The sequence below is a fragment of the Apus apus genome, chromosome 5 (genome assembly GCF_020740795.1).
Source record: "Apus apus isolate bApuApu2 chromosome 5, bApuApu2.pri.cur, whole genome shotgun sequence".
Lineage (NCBI taxonomy): Eukaryota > Metazoa > Chordata > Aves > Apodiformes > Apodidae > Apus > Apus apus.
In genome coordinates this window covers 38,055,568-38,074,000 of record NC_067286.1, presented here as the reverse complement: position 1 = coordinate 38,074,000, position 18,433 = coordinate 38,055,568, and the positions used below count along the sequence as shown (strand labels likewise).

The following is an 18,433-nucleotide window of genomic DNA, read 5'->3' as shown; positions in this document are numbered from 1 at the left end:
GTTTCAAACCTGTCTTCAAAAGAATGCACAGAATGTGCTACACGCTATCACAAATGGAAACACTTTGCATTTCACTTCCAGAAGCTGTAAATAAAGAAATACAGAAAACCACATGGTAGATAAGAACAAACTAGGATGGAGATTCTCTTTGTTTAGTATGGGAGAATTCTCAGTTGGAGACCCTACAGCCCCAGGACATTCTGTGTTTTATCAACTACTATTAAACTTCTTTCTGCAAAAACGGAATTGAATGTGCTGTAATAGCATTTTTTGAAAAGTCAGATCCAGTCACTGTTTAGTAGTAGCGTTTAAAACTTGAATAATTGAACTGGGCTGCTCTCGAGACAGAGATGCTCTGTTGCAGCATCTGGGCTTTTTTGCTTTGGTTTGGTTTTTTTCCTATTTCATCACATAGTAGACAGTCTCTTTGCTCAAATACAGCTCTGAGAAAAAGAAAAAAAAAGACAGCTTCCAGAACTTTAGAAAATCTTCATGTTAAGCAAGATGTCAATTTAGGCATCCTGAAATTAGGCATCCTCCAAAAATAGCTAAGTGCTGTTATTCTGGATTAAGCTAACTAAATCCCTCAAGCAAAACCTATTTTTCTTGCTTGTATATTCTAGAAAGTAACACTTCATTAAATGATTGGTCAACTGTTATTATACTGTTTCTCTCAGGCACACAAGGAGACAAGTTTAATCTGTTTGTCTGCAAACGCCCAGCTAGAAATCTGAAAGAGTAATTTTTTAAGTAATGCTTTAATTCACCCTTGTTTTTTACTATCCAACCAGGTTTCTGCAATGCTTGTTACATCTAGATCTTCATCAAGTAAAAGACACTCTATTTCATTATTTTCAGCTTTTTAACTTGCATATCTAGAATGTATATCCATACTGAGATAGAGCATGCAGTATTTATGTTTTTTTCTTTCACCTGCAAGTGCAGTGACTTTTTCAGAAAATCTTACCTATGTTCTTATCCTGCTTCCCTCCTTTTCCAGCTGCAAGTTTCAAGATATCCTTACTGGAGACAATGGCTGTTGTAATATATATCAAAATAATCTGGTTTATTTGCTTCTGTCCTGCTAGCTTTACCTCACCTTTAGGTTTAAAGAATTAGATCCTCCTTATTTCATGTCACAGTAGTGCATAATTTATTCAAGACAGAGCTCATCTCCTTTGTATAGACTATTCCTCTTTCAAAGTACTTCCTAGTGCCTAATAGATTATTTTCTTGCACTTTCTTTTGTGCTTCCAGTTGTGATCAGAGTTCCATCCCATCTAACTGGAACTTCACATGTGGTTCAAAGCATTTCAAATAAAATAAGGAAGGTGGATCTGCACCTATATGAAGACTTAGTTTGTAGAACACTTCCATTCTTAGTCACCAATACATTTCATAACTCTTGGTTCCTCCATAGAATATAATAACTTCAGTACAAGGGCAGACCTAAGTCTACCTGGTACAATATCCAGTTTCCACACAATTAAGTGGCATATTCTTAAGGAGAAGTACAGAAGGAAAAACAAACCACAAAAAAACCACACAACCTACAAACCAAAACACCAGCAAATTTTCTTTGGTATATACTTCCAGCTTCCTGCAAATGGGGGCTTACATAGACTTTTGCACAAGGTGTTATAGCCACTTGAGAATTTATCCTCCACTAATTTGTACTAACTCCCTTAAGTCATTTACCTGTTGTCTTTATAACAATCCACAGCAAACACAATATTCTAATTCAGGAATGCACACTGGGCTTATGCTTTGTACCTGAAGTTTTAATGGAATCTTTTTTTTCTTTATTAACAAGCAGTAGAAATTTCTCTACTCTTTCCCTGCACCAGGTTTTAAGTTTTCTGTTATTTCCCTTCCTCACAAATTTTCTAAGCTAACAAATTCAGTCCTGCTTTATCTAAGACTTACTATTACTATCATATGCAGTATCTTTTCTAAAACAGACTGACCCAAACTATAACCAGTATTCAAACTGCGTGCATATCATGGAACTGATTAATGGAATGATTTTCCCCATATCGCTCACTCTCATAATTCTTTTTGCTTGCTTGATAGCAAGTACCGAAAGTTGAAGTTTTCAGACAGCTGTCTATGAAGATTTTAAAGCCTTTTCCCAAGTGACAACAGCTACACTAATATTTAGTCTGCTGAAAAGTCAAACGGTATTTGCCAACTTGACATCCATAGCCAGGTTTCCCTATCACTGGTCTGTCTACATTTCTGAATACATACCACCATATGACAGCAAGTCTGTTTCTCAGTTCAATTCCATACCCTAGAGTGACCTATTAAAACTTTTCAGGAATCATTCTCCACTACAATAGATGAGATTATAATTTCCACACTTACCTTTGTACATTCTATGATCTTTATAATTCTATAATTTTATTCCACAGATTGACCTGGTGTATGTCTTCTCAGCCCCTATGCTACCCAGACTACACAAAACTAAGGGAACTGTCACCTTCCTGATCCAGAATGGTAATTTCTACATACACCTAAAATACAAATGATTACATAGCAAAGAATTCAAACTCTTTTCAAGTAAGAGTCTAGCACTAAATTTACTTCATAAAATACATTTAAAATTCTACATTTAATATGTTCTTATCTGTGTATATCAACACTGGCATTTAAAGATCCAAGACATTCAATTAACATAATGAAAAGGAGAACAAAAAAATGTGTCTTACTGCTTCTTGTAACGAAATAATTTAAACAACATTGAAAGTTTCAATAGAAAGCAAGCAGTGTAAGAAAATAAGCAGTATTTTTAGAAATACTCAAAAAAAAGGGAGCTCTCATCCAATGCTGAATTAACATTTCTATAATTTACATTAATCAATTATTAAACAAGGTCTCAATAATTTTATGAAGTGTCACTCAATCATATATTTCATGGCCTGTTCATGGAAAAAAAAAAAAAAAAGGCTTTGATTAATACAACATGACAAACATGCCTAAGAAGAGGTACTGCATTCTTTGTTTCATTAAAAATGGGTGACATCTGAAGATACTCTAATTTTCCAGGCATGTTAGCTGTTTGGTCACTTTGGGCCTGGAGAAAAGCTAGGGGAATAAGAGGGACTGTATAAATACCATAAGACACTGACATCTTGGTCCTGTCTTCACTGTTTAGGAATTCTTTTCCTAATTCCCATGATGTTTCCTTTGAAGAGATACCTTAAGTAGCAGTACAGCTCAAGTGCACAATATGTTTATGAATATTCCAAAACATACTTGTTTACACCTTTCAGTGATTCTCAAACATTAATAAAATAACACACGTGCTCCTTCTCCATCCGTCTGGTAGCCAGTCTTCCATTAAGAGAAAAAATTATGACTGTTTTCCCCTTCTCTCACGTTTGGACAGTTTCCTCCCTGTTGATTAATTCTAAAACTGCAAAACAAACTGGTTTACCGTTTCCTAATTACTGAAACGTATTCTGTCACAATTTTGAAGAAATCACAGAAAGGATCCTCAGAAGGTCATCTAATCCAACCTCCTTCTCAAACAAGGATCAATGCTGAATTCAGACTGGGTTGCTTATTTAAATCTGATCTTGAGTATCTCCAAGGACAGTGTCCACAATCTCTTTGGGTAACCTGAACCAGTGCTTAAACAATCCTCAGAGGAACAGTTTCCCTTTCTTTCTAGTTGGAACATTGTATTTTAATGACCATTGTCTCTTCCTGCCATATACTTCAGTACTTTCGCCTGGCGGCACCTTTTCAGCCATCTCCTCATCGGTGTGGGAAACCACTTTCAGGTACCTCCTCAGCCTTCCTCTCTCCAAGCTGAATAAACTCACAGGTCAGGAGCTCCAGCCCCTGACCCTCTTCTGCTAGTCTCAATCAAGTTTGTCAACACCTTTCTTGTAGTATTTCAGGTAAGGTCTAACAAGTGCAGAGTAAAAATGAAGAATCACTTCTGTTGTTGTAGTACCTACACTTCTGGTTGGGACAGTCCAATGCAGAAGGATGCAACGCTGGCAGGATGCACTACTGACTAACCTCCACAACAATCCCTAGATCATTTTCAGCAGCATTACTATGCAGCCAGTCAAGTCCTCAGTGTACCACTGCACAGCTTTACTCCTTGCAATTCTAGTTACAAGACTTGACATTTGTCCTTGCTGAATTCCATCAGGTTCCTGTTGTTCTATTCCACCAGCTTGTCTACATTCCTCTGAACAGAAGCCCTGGCCTTGAATTTATTAACCACACCATTCACTCTAGATCACTCACAAATTTGATTAGGGTACAAAATGTACTGAAGAGCTATTAATTCTATTGTGACTCTATCTATCCAAATCCAAGAGTTACAGAATCATGGCCTGTGCATTTTATTTGCTAAACATACAGCTTCACGGGCAGTTGGCTCAACTTACATTACAACTGATCGTTACAACTGAAAAAGATGGTCTAACTCCCTTTCTCATCAATCAGTGTTTCTCCTTCCCTTGCTCATAGCTGCACAGTCCTGCTCCCTGCCTTGCACTTGTTTTGACACCTATCTGACCTTTAACGTAGCAGCTGTTACACTAAACAGCGGGACTTTGTCCATTTTTGCTGATGTGGCTTTCCAAGATAGTGAATCCCACTGATTCAGAGACATCTGACAAGCTCCCAGAATGAAAAGTGGCAGAAGTGTACAGCAGGAGACCACCTTACTGGCTGTTACACCACTATGAAACTACCCATAGAAGGCTGGGTCTCATTCACCAGGCAGAGGGGGATGGTCTCTCCTGTCCCATTCTGTTCTCTATACAACAGAACAGGATCCCAAAAGCCTCTAGCTCTCTCAAGCCCTGCGAATATAAGGAGACATAATCCATCTTAAGTTTCTGGATTTTGCAGCCACTATGAATATATTTCAACGATTTACCAGCCTTTTTACCTCATCAGGTGCTACTGACTCATTTCCTTCACCGATTTCTACCCAATCCTTATTCTCTGGAGACAAACTATGCATTATCTATACTTTCAAGGTAAAAAATCTGGTTTCATGGCAGATTCAGTGTAAAACACCTGAGTATAACTTAGGTGAGAGGGAAATGCACAAAAGGCAATAGTCTTTTACTCAAATGACTCCAAAATTGTAAATTTAACAGCATTACAAAAAGGTTTAAGTATCAAAAGCACTAATTATTGTACATATAGGAAATACACAATTTTTTATTTCACCTATAGCTTTCCACAGAGACCATGTGAGACATTAAATGAGATATGGCTCTGTCAGATTAATTCCTCCTTCTGTATTCCATTTTTTGAGTAACTAAATTATTAGAATATATATTATTCTAATAAGCTTCTCTTCCCTCACTTATTTAATTTAGAATTAACAATATAAATGCTATCAGTTCTCAAAGTACAGAATCTATAATTTCTAATTTAATCAATTAAGCACACAGATATCAATACAAAGATTAAAAAAACCCTGAAAAGTAAGAAAAAAACATTTTAAAATACTGCTATTATTATTAAAGTTGAATTTACTAAATGGCAAAACTGTGCTAGCATTCATAATATTAATTTAATACCATATTCCTTAGTAAATTTAATGAAATGTAGTTTATACCAAACTTTTCACCCATGTACAATGACGCATACAAAAATTGAAACAAAACCATCAATTTTAAAAAAACGGAAATACAAAAAACCAAAACCCTCCTATTGCTATTACTACTAGTTAGCATGCATAATTTTTGCCCAAATTATTACAAGTTTAGGAAAGTTAACAATAATCAACAAGAGTATGTGTTGAATAGCACACAAATAGCACTTGAAATTAAATTGGTGGCAGCATAAAAATGATACTAACACAACACCTGAGGTACAAATTTGTAATAAACATGTAAAATTTTTATACTTAAACAAATTAGACATTCAGTAGATATTTTTACATGGCATTGAAATACAAAATTTGAATCATTCCAACATTTGGAAGTTAAATATTCAATTACCCTTCAGAAATCTGTATTCCTCTCTCTCAAACAAAACTGCCCATCAGAATACCCTCTTTACTCTCTACCTAACTCTTAGTGAAACAGAGAACTCATGCTATCAATACAGTTAACAATTTAGCTTCAAAAATTCTCATTTCTGATGCTTTTATTTAGAAAAAATTAGTTACGCTAAAAAAAGTAATGGTCTACATTGGATAGAACTTTTGTTTAAAAAAGCAGGGATTTTTGTTTTTTGTTTGTTTTATGTTTTTCTAGCACATCTTAGCACCATTATTTCTGTACAAAAGCAGCCAGTACAATTTTCTTAAAAGTCACAACTGAGCTCTAGTTCCCCAGCTAAATACATTTCAATAAATCTAGCTTGCAGAAAACCAATACACTTAAAAGTTCGTTTAACGTGACGTAACAAAATGACCTTTTAATCAGTCTAGCCAGAAAAAGCAACAAAATAGACCAGTACAACTGTATCATCAAAATAATCTTTTGAAGTCCATAACTGAAAACAACTACCAATGTGAAAAAGTCAATTTAAGTAGCTGCCCTCAAGAGCAAGTTACATACTGATTTGTAATGAATATGACAGAGGTAAAAGAATACAAACACCAGCAGTTTATACATTATGCTGTGTCACTAATGATAGAGAATCGTTACAGTTTGTAGATGTAAACAGGAAAGATCACAGTATCTGTACCAGAAAAAAAGTCTTCCTAAAAACATTATACATTTGTACCAAGCCATTTTGTGGAAAACTTCACAATTCAACATTATCAAGTTACTTACCTGAAAGACAAAATTATTTTGATCATCTTGTTGAATAATCAACAAGAAAGAGCTCTGACAACCAATCAAAAGAAAACTCATCCTGCTATTATTACAATGAATCAAATCAAAGGCTCGGTTAGATAAAAGGTTTTCATATAGTCATGAAGTATGTATAAACATACAAGCAAAGTTTGTTTACAATATTTAGCCAAGCTTTCCTCACATTCCTTATCCAGGAATGACAGCGTTTTTAAATGTATTATACATTTTTTTTAATCAATAGATTCCAACAAAACAAAGTATTATGTGCTATTGCTGCTTTGTACTACCAGTAACAGCAACAGTACACACTGCTGTTGAAACAGAGGTTTCGAGACATACTTACTGCTTATTAAGTTTACATCTGCTCCAGTATTATCCACTTTGCTCCCTCAGTTTCTACTATCTTTCATTTTTTCTACCATCAAAAAACATTCCAAAGGGACTCAAACCCTAGATTATCTTTCAAGATCAGAAATCAGTTGACTCCATAATGCTAAACCACTTCAGAATAAAACTTTGTGTTGAAAAACATAAAACTAAACAGGAACACAGAAAATACCTACATTAGTAGGCTCTGACCTTGGATCTCTTATCTCTACCAGACCTCCCCTGACAGAATTCATATGGCTCCTTCAAAAGAAAAATATGTTGATTTACAAAAGGCTAAAACTTTTCAGCTTTTCCCCTCTTCTACTGATGCAGACTTTTTTTTTTTTTCCATGAGGATATGCCAGAACAGTATGGCAAAACAAAAATTTGATGTTATTTTCTGCATGCGCTCAATTCTTAAAGGATTATGGTGGAGCAATAACATTCAAAGACACTGTCTGATATTACCTTATCATCTGAGCATCCAAAACAGAGAAAACTGTTTTTCACACCGCATACCTTCTAGTCTCAGTCACAATTTACATGAGTGGGTAGAAAGCACCACCTTGTATAATTTCTTGAGGCAGAGATAGGGAACATTAAAAATTAAGATTAGCCCTTTGGTTTGAGATTAATAATATATTCACAAAAAACCTGCGATTCAGCCACAGTGCAAATTTCATGTGGTAATAGAAAGAGCTGAACTCTGTGAAAATACCTCAGAAGAAAAAGCTAAACAAATATGCCTTCTGTAAGAGAAATACAGATTAGCCTCACTCAAGAAGAGTTGGAAAAGACTGCACGTCTTGATTAAAAGTCAATTATAATAAACTCTAGCATTCAGTTCAGTTACTAATGATAGTAGGCTGACTTTTTAAGAGACATCTGAAGTATTGCATGACTCCCAAGAGCCAAGCAGCTGATACAACAGCTTTATCAAATAGGAATGGTACCATTGTGGACTCCTGACTTGCCTTCTGCAGACTGATCACCTCCAAAACTGTATTTGTGGGATTTTCTCAGGCATTCAGCGGTGTGAGTCTATCTCAATACAGGCAATGCAAGTGAATTAACATCCTCCTCTCTCAAAGGCAACAAATACATCATATCAGACCACTGCTTGAATCACAAATGTCTACAAAATATTACCCCAATATAAAAATAATACACACCAAAAATAAAACTCCCACAGCCAAGTATGGAAGTTGAAAGAACAACGAAAGCTACTGGCACAGAATCCAGAGTAAGAGAAAGAAAACTGTAATACAGATCAAAAGTTGGAGGTTTGCTCCATCCTATTAAAAGCTTAACAGTAACAGTGGGACAACTACAGTCTTCACAGCCACAAAGCATGCAGATGGCACAATGTTTGTCCAGCTTAAATTAAAGAATTTAATTTAAGCCAGAATTAAAATTATCCAGCTTTCAGTAGCTGCATAAGCATCCTAAGATGAACTAACATACACCCAACCAGTTACAGGAAAGGCAGTACCTCCTGAATCACCACTTTTGAGGAGACCCTCTATTACTCCTTGCCTTTCTTCCTCCTTCCCCATTTTCTCCTGCATGAAGTGGGGAAGCAAAAGCAAGAGGGAAGAAAACACTGCTTCCTTCCTTTAGGCAAGGAATCAGTAGGAGGTAAAGGTTAAAAAAAGATTTACACTAACACCCCTGTGTCCCAAAAGATCAGTGACAGGTTTCACCTTTTTTTTGATTGCAAGAATGCAGCAAATAAGACTTCAGAAACAGCTATTAAGCTTACCACCTGTAGCAGTTCTTCTGGAAACAATACTCTTACAGATGGCAGGAAAACGGAATGTAGTTTTAAAAAGAAAATTCTTCAGCTTTACTCTTGCTAAAACTGTTACTGTCATCTTACAGCCAAAATTGTACTACAGAACTTAAGAAAATGCTGAAAAAGGCACTGTTTGACTTGATGCTAAACATAACCAAACTGCAGACACCCATTAAAAGGCAGTCCCTGTTCCAGTCAGTCAGTACCACCCTTTCATTTGTTTCAAATACAGCATTTATACAAGTTCAGAGCAAGCAAGATCTACGCACTAAATGAAAACTGGTGCTTGCCATCTTTAAAGACAAAAACCAAACCAAACGAAACCCGAAATACAGGTCACTCCGAAACCTCAAAAAAACTCCCCACTCATAAATGTAATCTTATGCTGGACCAGCAAGATCATGTTACTTGCCTCAAACCCAAAACAGGCTGAAAGCAGATACAAACACACAACCAGGGAGCCAAGGAGAAAGGAGAGAGAGAAAAAGTACTGTGAAATTTCACCCTAGTGCAAACACATACAGGTTAATGTTTTACATTAAACTGGAAATCTGCAAGTTAAACAAATTGCTTAACGTTTTTCATGTAGAATTATGTACTATTTTGAAAATAAATGTTTCAGTCTCCATAAGTTAAAATGCAAAATTAGGTTTACCAGTAAAATAAAGCAAGCAAGCTGACTAATTAAGCCATACCAAGTACCTATTCTCTGCAATTGGAAAAAGTGGATTTCAGAGCTTCTCAATATACAAGGTAAAATACAGTGGTGACACTGAGACATGTAAGACTGGAACACCACGGGGTTGAACGTCATTTGGCATTAGAAAGTGATGCAATTACAAGAAACAAATGTTAAACTTGAAATGTTTGTAAAACAAATAACTGTGTAAATAAAGACAAAAGACTGTCACATATCAACCATATGAGTTAAATAACACATTGTACTTTTAAAATTTGCTTTTCCCATAATTATTTATTTCTAGGATAAAATCCTTAAAGTATATTAAACAGGAAATGAGAGGCTTTACTCACTATGCAAAGTGGAAAAGTATTTCCCCTCCAACAGTTCTCCTATCTTACCTGTATCTTCAATGAATTGTACACATTTTTCAACAAACAGAGGTATCGGTTTCTCAGATGTAACCAGATCCTGTAGGGGCATCCCAAAGTAATTACTTTCCCAGTTTCTACGGATTGGAGGATTGAATGTCTTTGTTTTCTTTTTCGGCTACAACAAAACAGAGTTATTTAAGTAATATTCAAATAGTATTTTAATCAAATCATATTGCAACCATTCAGTAAAAACAAAGAGATCATACCCCTATCAGACATTAAAATTCCTCTGTGGCAAACCGAACAAAAATCATTGTACTTCTAAACCAGCACATATCAAATACAAAGCACTGAAAAGAACTTCTGATAGATCTGGTCATTTTTGTATCACATGAAGAACAAGATGATCCAATGCAACAGTAATTGAAATACATTAAAAAAAAAAAAATAAACACACTACTAACTTCTAGTGCTAAGTTTTTACATACTAACTTTCAGCACCACTCAAAGGAATCTACATGAATCACATCTGAAACACAAGTCTGCTTTAGGGTAAGATTGTGAAGTGCCCTATCACAAAAAAAAAAAAAAAAAAAAAAAAAAAAAAAAAAAATAGTGTCTTCTATAAGCATCTCATTAAAGACACTAAATAACCTTTACATTACAACTATGCTAAAAAAACATGCTGATGCAGAATGTATAGCCATCAATCTCAGAGTTAGAATTGCTCCTACTAAGCATGATTGTTTTGCTACACAAACAGGATTTTAGCCAAAAGGAGGTTTGCACCTAATCCTAAAACAATTACGATCTTCATATATAGCTTTCTTGCTTGTTCAGGTTTTTTTTGCTCTTTTTTTTTTTTCCTGAGAGGGACTGTCATCAGTTCAACCTTTGAATGAAACAATGTTTAGGATAAAACTTTAGGATAAATCTCTGAAAGCCTTCTTTTCATCTGTCAACTCTTTGCATGACTTTTGTTCATCTTGGGTAAATTATCCGTGGTTCCATCAGTATGTGCCTTCAGATTAGAAACAGCTTTTTCTTCCTTCCTTCTCAGTGTGACAGTCCCCTGCTTTGAAGTGCCCAGTACCCAACCTAGGTCACTGGCCATTTACTCTTTAGTGGCAAAATTGTATTTATTTAGGCAACATCCAGTTAAGATGAGCAACAGCTGAAAGGACTGAGCTGAAGCTAAAAAATGTGTACAACTCAGCAAAAATGCCTTTGTCAAATGCTGGAAGATCATTTTAGAGATACATCCATTAATGCAATGAAAAAAGCAAAAACAAATAGAAATTATTTTTCTCCAAGGTGCTCAGTGCAAATATGCACCCTCTTAGAATAAATGAGGCAACACTCAGACTGTGCATTTCAGGCACAGCAGGTAGAAAAATACTGTGTGTCTTTGATTGAGACATAATATTAGCATCATGTAATTAAATTTAAACAAATGTTGTTGCTGCAAGTAGAAAAGAATCTTGTTAATGAAATAATAAACTAGGATTTCACACAATTTTATGAAAATTATAAAACTAATTAATATTATCTGTGTAAAATAGTATAAAATATCAAGTCTGTCTGCAAAACTGGAATAAAGAAACATTTTTTCTAATAATTGTCCTGCATTTCGAAGAATGGTTGCAAGGGACTGAGATATCAGGTAAGATTATGTGCTCAAAAAAGCAGAAAGTTTTCTTAACCAAATTGTGTACCTGAAAAAATTGGCTTAATCTCCAATTAGGAAAGGGAGAATTTGTCTAAAGAATTCAAAGAATAGAGAAAAAAGAAAAGGAAAAAAAAAAACACCCTGAAGTCCTTTTAAAACTGATCTAAAAGTAGAGGAAGAGAATAGATGATTGTTGCAGGGCTATTCCACAAATACAAAATTAGGATTTCACAAAGTAGACAACACTACAATAACAATTCTATAAGCCATTTCCCATTGAGTATCATGTATTTTGTCCCTCTCCTGTCAATATTTCTTAAAAAATACCTCTTTAATGATTTCCCTTTTTTTCGGGTCATAGGAGTGGGAAAACACTCAGTGTCAGCACTAACCAAATCTTCCTGCAAATAACACCACCTTTACAAAAAATAATTCTGCAAATTAACAACACTTTAAGGTATTAATAAAGCACCATGTTATTTCTTGATTTAAGACTTCTATACTTTAAGTAGACTTCCTAAGCAGAGAATCTGTTCTAAACAAAAAAGCATTTTACTGTACAAAAATAAGGGTTTTTTTTAATCTATACTCCCCACTCTGAGAAAACTGAAGCTCTTCTGATCCACCCGTCATGGACCTTTTGAATCTGCTGGTCAAGATTATGACTATGATAATTTTATCTCTGTAAAGTTAACTTTCAAAAGTTTTCTAATTAAAATTATTTTTTAAAAAACACGGTTAAACATTAAAATATTCATTTAGTTAAACAGCACCTGAAAAGGTGAATCATTTCTAACAAAGATAATTTTGTATGCTGCTTCTACATCATAATAAAAGGACTAAGAGGCACCAATTTGGAGGAGACAAGAACCAGCAAAGAAGTTTTGTTAGTTAATCCTAGCAAAAGCTCATTCCTTCACATAACACTAGTTCACATTAGCAATTAAAACACAAACACAGCACTGTAAAGCTGAAATCCTTAGTTTTCATATAAATCTGGATTTTTTTATAATTGATTGCTGCACTACTGTTGAGCTTTCCAGCAAGGGTTTCACCACTCACTTCTTCCCAAGGACTCTCTTCATCTCGGATCAGAGGTTAATACCAAACCTCCAGCTGATCCTTTGGTAGAAAAGCATTTTAAATCTCAGAATCCCAAACTTGCCTTGCATTGCTAATACCAAAAGCATTTACCTGCAATATTGCTTTAATTACATTAGTTTAATCACTGAAATGGTGCCACAAAAGACCAGCTGAAGTCCTCTTAGCAGAAGACAAGACAAACATGAAAACATGTATTCTAGCATGGCAGTGTCCAATTCTTTATTTCAAAACTAGAAATATTATTATAAAAAGCATAAAGCTGTAATAAAGTAGATTTAAAGTATACTCAAGATTAACCCTCTTGACTGTAGTTACCAGAGAACCAGCTAAGCAGCACCCATCTCCTAGAAAGAAACTAGGCTGAGACTTCAGCCAGCTGTTAATGCTCTTAAACCCAACCTACCAAAATGAACTCAGAAAAGAAAAAAAAATTGTCCAAACCTATGTATCAAATCGCTTTATGGATAGGCTGCCTACTATAGCAAGTCCTCTCAGTTCAAGAGGAGCTCCACTGATTTTTATTTTCTCTCATCTTCATCCCACCAGAACTACCACAGTACTTTATTTATCAAAGGGGAAATTCAGTCACTTCTCTACCTCCCACACATTTCACTATTACCTTTAATACAAAGCAAATTTTCTGGCTGCTTCATTTGCATTTAGTCCTAGGGTCACAGAGAGCAAAGTCAATATTTTCAGAACTACTAAAATACTTCAATAAACCATGCACCATGAACAGCATTCATTTTATAGGCTTAATAAATTATTTGTAATCTCTAATCCATGGCTAGCTCTTCAGAAACTATACAACATATGAATAATGCAGATGATGGTCCCTAACACACTTTCTTACCCTCATGCCTTCTGCCATTTTTAGAGTTCCAGCTTGCTACACTAAGTTTTAAACTACAAAGACTCAAGAAGGCATATGGCTCCAAGTATGCATTTTAAGAGTGTTAAATTGAACAGATGAAACCTAAAAGTACAGATTTTGCTATTTCCTAAACTCCTCAGGAGGAAAAAAAAAAATCACTGCACATTCCAGTGTGAAATGTATAGTACTTTGCTAAGTCAACCATTGAATTTACACAAGAACAGCTGAGTAAAAATGTAAGTTGACCTCCTATTTCTCACATGTTTGCCATAGTCTTATTAAAACTGAGATAAACATGAGATAAACAGTTCTAAATGCTATTTCAGCAACAGTTTCAACATAAAACTTCATATAGTTTTGAGATTATAATAGGACATAAGTTTAAGCACAGAAAAATAGATGTCAAACCTGTGCTACTTATATCATGTCCTAAAACAAGTTATAGTAAGATTTGTGAGAATTCATCAAGTGGATTCTTCTTGCTGAAATATTGAGACAAGTTTTCAGATTAATTTAAAGTTAAGGGCATCTTACAATCCTCTTGGCATAACAGAAAATGGAAAGTAATTATCAACCTTCTTTGGAAGCAACAAACAAGGTTACAAGGCATAATTTTTTTTTCAGATTTCGTAACTTTTAACAGTGGCATATCAAATAATTATTCCTGGTCAGTTAATTTACAAAAATTTTTACATTATCTCTTTTAATTAGGATTTGTTTTCAGAAGTACTACAAATTAAAGATATTCACGCTAATCTTAGCCCTGCTTTTACAAATGTGTGAACCAAATAATCCTTCTTTAACCAGGCAAGAAGCCCAAAGAATTTTTTTCAATATAAGGCTCTGGTTTTCACTTTACAGAAATTCAGGATATTTACTGTTCATGAAATACTGGGGAGGACAAAAACTAAAATACCTATACTTTGTAAGAATGAAAAAAATAGAGCCTTTATTAGACAACCAACATATCTCAAAGTGTCCACAAAGCTAAGAGCTCTAAATTAGATGGGTAAGTTTTTAATACTCGTCAATTCCATAGCAAAGATAAATAATAAGGTTATGAATTGTAAATATACCGAGTTTTCAGATCAGGCAAGCTTCCTGCTGTAAAGGGAATTACTAAATTAAGACAAGGGTTAAAAATAACTTGCAAATACTTAATGAAGTAGTAATAAATACATAATAAATACATAAATCATTAATATTCAATAATTTTTTAAACACATCTATCAAGCTTATTTACACATAAGAAGAACATGGTGAGAACAATGAAAAGCCAAGGAGAACTGTGGTTTGGGCCTTATATCAATGCATAAACTGCATGACAGTTGCAGCTTTAGGGTTATTGCACACACATGAAAAGATTCATCCTGAGATGTAAGAATTTCCTCCAGCAAGATTCTTATCCTCTAGGAATGTTCACTGCCCTTTCATGTCCTGAAATTTTCTGCATTTTCTCTCTGTTGCTCCCTATCTCCAAACTCATCAAGTTAATGTACTATACGGCCTGCAAGGCTGCTACTTTTAAAGAGTGTGTGTACCAACACACAATAATATTCTATACTAGACCTTAGTACTACAGTGTTACAGATTCCAATTAAGATAAGCATCTAGTTGTGGTTCCCACTTGCAATTTTTTAAAAAGACATGGAGCTGAATGAGCACACATCTCAGCTGAAGAGGTCCAACTTGGCAAAGCAGAAATAGCTGAAGCAAAGTTGAATATGAACATTGTATTCTGTGCTTCCTTCCTGCAAGTTTGTGAACACTGGTAAGGAAACAAATAATCAAACATAGAAAGCATCTTGATATAGGGGAGAATTCATTACGGAAAATGCATTTAATCTGAGAAGTACTTTGCATAATACCAGTAGAAAGAACTTGGTACTTTTTCATAAGAGAAACTTTTAATAAAAAAGTTTGGGGGGGGGGGGGGGGGGGGGGTGGAAAAAAAGCACACAATAGCTTGACAAATATTGGCACACAACATGTGCTTGAAAGCTCTCAAGCACAGTATGCACACGCCAACTTGGCTAAAAAGTCCTATAACTGCGAAGCCACTCTGCTTGTTTTTTTCTTCTCCTCTCCACTTTCCTTCATATACCCGAAAAAGTTCAACAGTCCTCCACAATACATTTTTCAGAACATTTAGAAACATGGTAGTAACATAAAGAAAGGATAAAGATGAGTGTGTCACAAGTTAAGACTATGCTAGACTGATTCAACCTTCTCCATTGGAAACATACTCTTCTAGAGGCAAAGACTAAAACAATCAGTTGGTTTTACCATTCTGGGCTTCAGTAAGGCATTTGATGGTGGCATATAGGATATTACTGTGACAACTGGAGTACCAGAAACAGGATGATGTTCAACAATGAAAATGATAAAGTCATAGACTACTGGAATAATCATGCACTGGAACATGCACATAGCATGTACTGTAACATACATGTATTATGTGTACCTACTATACATGTGTGTATGTACTATAAAGTGCATGTAGTATACACCACCTTTACTATACAGTCGGAAGTTACTAGCTGGAAATTACCAAGGATAATAATAGGCCAAATCTTCATAAAGTGACAATAACTGCAGCTGAGAAAAAGTTGGGCGCAATCATGCAATTGTGTCATTTCTAGTAAAGATCAACAAACATTAAGATTATATGATGCACTACAATGACATTCTTTGCAATACTACCCACAGTTTCAGTCATCCTCATCCAAAAACTATTACAAAACCTTCTAAAAAAACTTATGTGAAGAAGCAGACATACTCTCTTAACCTGTTTGAAGGTGACAGACACTAAATAAATAAAATAATAATAATAATAATAATAATAATAATAATAATAATAATAATAATAATAATAACAACAACAACAACCACCAAAACATTTCAGGAGCAAGGTTACCACAAGGAAAGTGAAAAATGGAAACTGAAAGAAGATTCCTCACCAATACAGAGGTAACAGAAGTTCTGGAGTTTTACAGAATAGTAAGAATGAGGTGATGGAAGTTTTCAGAGGAATTATTTCTGTAATAATTGAAAATGTTTTAGAGGACCTTACAAGAAACATTACCTGCTCACCACAGATGTCACTGCCATACTTTCCACAGTAAAACATTTTTATTTTTGCTTCTTAACAGGAACAAGTAGCAATATATATTTTTTTTTAAGTTTGGTACATATATGTTAGCAGAGCAGTCAAACTATGAGTACTAATTCCAGGGTTGTAAAAAAGAAGTGTTCTTTCTCCTATTCTATTGTTTACAAGAATTTCATTCCTCCTTCCTATCTATCCTACCTTTCACCTTGTTCACTTCAATTTTTAAACTGAATCCTACCATAACTCTACACCCACCCTCTGCATCCCTGCATCTGTCCTAGTGCCCATACCTTTACATGAATTTGTTGGAAACTGTGGTCTGAAAGCATCAGGAGAGAATGAGCATCCTGCAGTAAGACCATGTCTCTATTGAAACACATTGTGTTTACATGCTTTCTTAATCTGGGCCTGCCTTCAAAACATTTTCCAGAACTTCCAAGAGGAAGTAAGTATCACTTTGAGAAACTTCCATTGTATTTAACTTGTATTTAAATGGGGGGAAAAAAACCCAACACCCACAAAAACCTGAAAACAAACCAACGCCCTCGAACATAATTTTTTAAAAAATTCTAAATGTAAAAATCTGCATGGGCAAATTCTGTCTCTAGATGAAACCTGCTTTGCATAACTGAAAACTGAAGTGCAAAACCCACAAATTACTGTAGATAGGAGCTTTCTGCAATGCTATGTGAGAAACCCACCCAAAAATACCACATCTCAAACTCCTCAAACCAACAAAGATGAAAGGAATATCAAGAATGTTGCATCCTATTTGTGCTTTAAAAAGAAACAGCATATCACAAAACTTACTTTAAAAAAATCAGTTAAAAAAAAAAATCTTGCTGTAATCTTTGACAGAGACAGTAACAACCTCATACTCCAAAGGTTGAGATTTTCCAAGCAAATTCATTTTGTTCGTAAGATTTCTGTATTTCCAAATCACTATAATTACAGCAGTAGTTACACGTGTGTCTTATGTTTCCTTTACATACAGTCAAACAATTTAGAAAAACTATCAGGAAGACCTTTAAGAAATATTCAGAAAAGAGTACAAGTTTTATTTAACCCTTTCACATTCAAGGGGTCAGAATTCTAAAAAAAAAAATCAAAACCAGCAAGTAAGCATAAATAGTGGTGCACTAACATCCCTCACATAGACTAAATAACACTTCACAAGGAAAGTATAACTTGAATATTTTTTTTTTAATTTTGTAATTACAGACTGCTAGCTGTTCATCTAAAACAACACAGAAAAACATGGTGAATAAGTTCCAAAAGTAAAAAAATTAAATCTCTCTTTCAAAAAAATCAACAGTTAAAAAAACCAAAGTAGTATATTTCAAACTAGAACGACTAATCATATAAACTGGAACTATGCAAGTCAACACACACAGAAGCCACTACTTATCAAAAGCATTAAGCACTCAGCATTCTTAGGTATTTCAAATGCTTTCAAAAATTTTAGCTATCTCCATCATTACAATAATTTGTACTACTATTAGACATAGCTGGGGAGGGATTTTTTACTACGGCATGTAGTGATAAAACAAGGGGCAACGGTTTTAAACTGAAAGAGGGTAGATTCAGGTTACATATTAGGAAGACATTCCTCAGTGTGAGGGTGGTGAGACACTAGACCAGGCTGCCTACGGAAGCTGTGGATACT

At 34.8% G+C, this 18,433-nt stretch overlaps 1 protein-coding gene across 1 annotated transcript in view; it reads right to left on the bottom strand.

Annotated features, from left to right (window-relative positions):
• ARHGAP5 (Rho GTPase activating protein 5) overlaps positions 1-18,433 on the bottom strand; it is a 53,155-nt gene that overhangs the window by 16,920 nt on the left and 17,802 nt on the right. Inside the window, exon 4 of the mRNA XM_051622366.1 lies at positions 10,036-10,183. Within this exon, the coding sequence (XP_051478326.1) occupies positions 10,036-10,183 (148 nt within the window). The remainder of the gene's footprint in view (positions 1-10,035; positions 10,184-18,433) is intronic.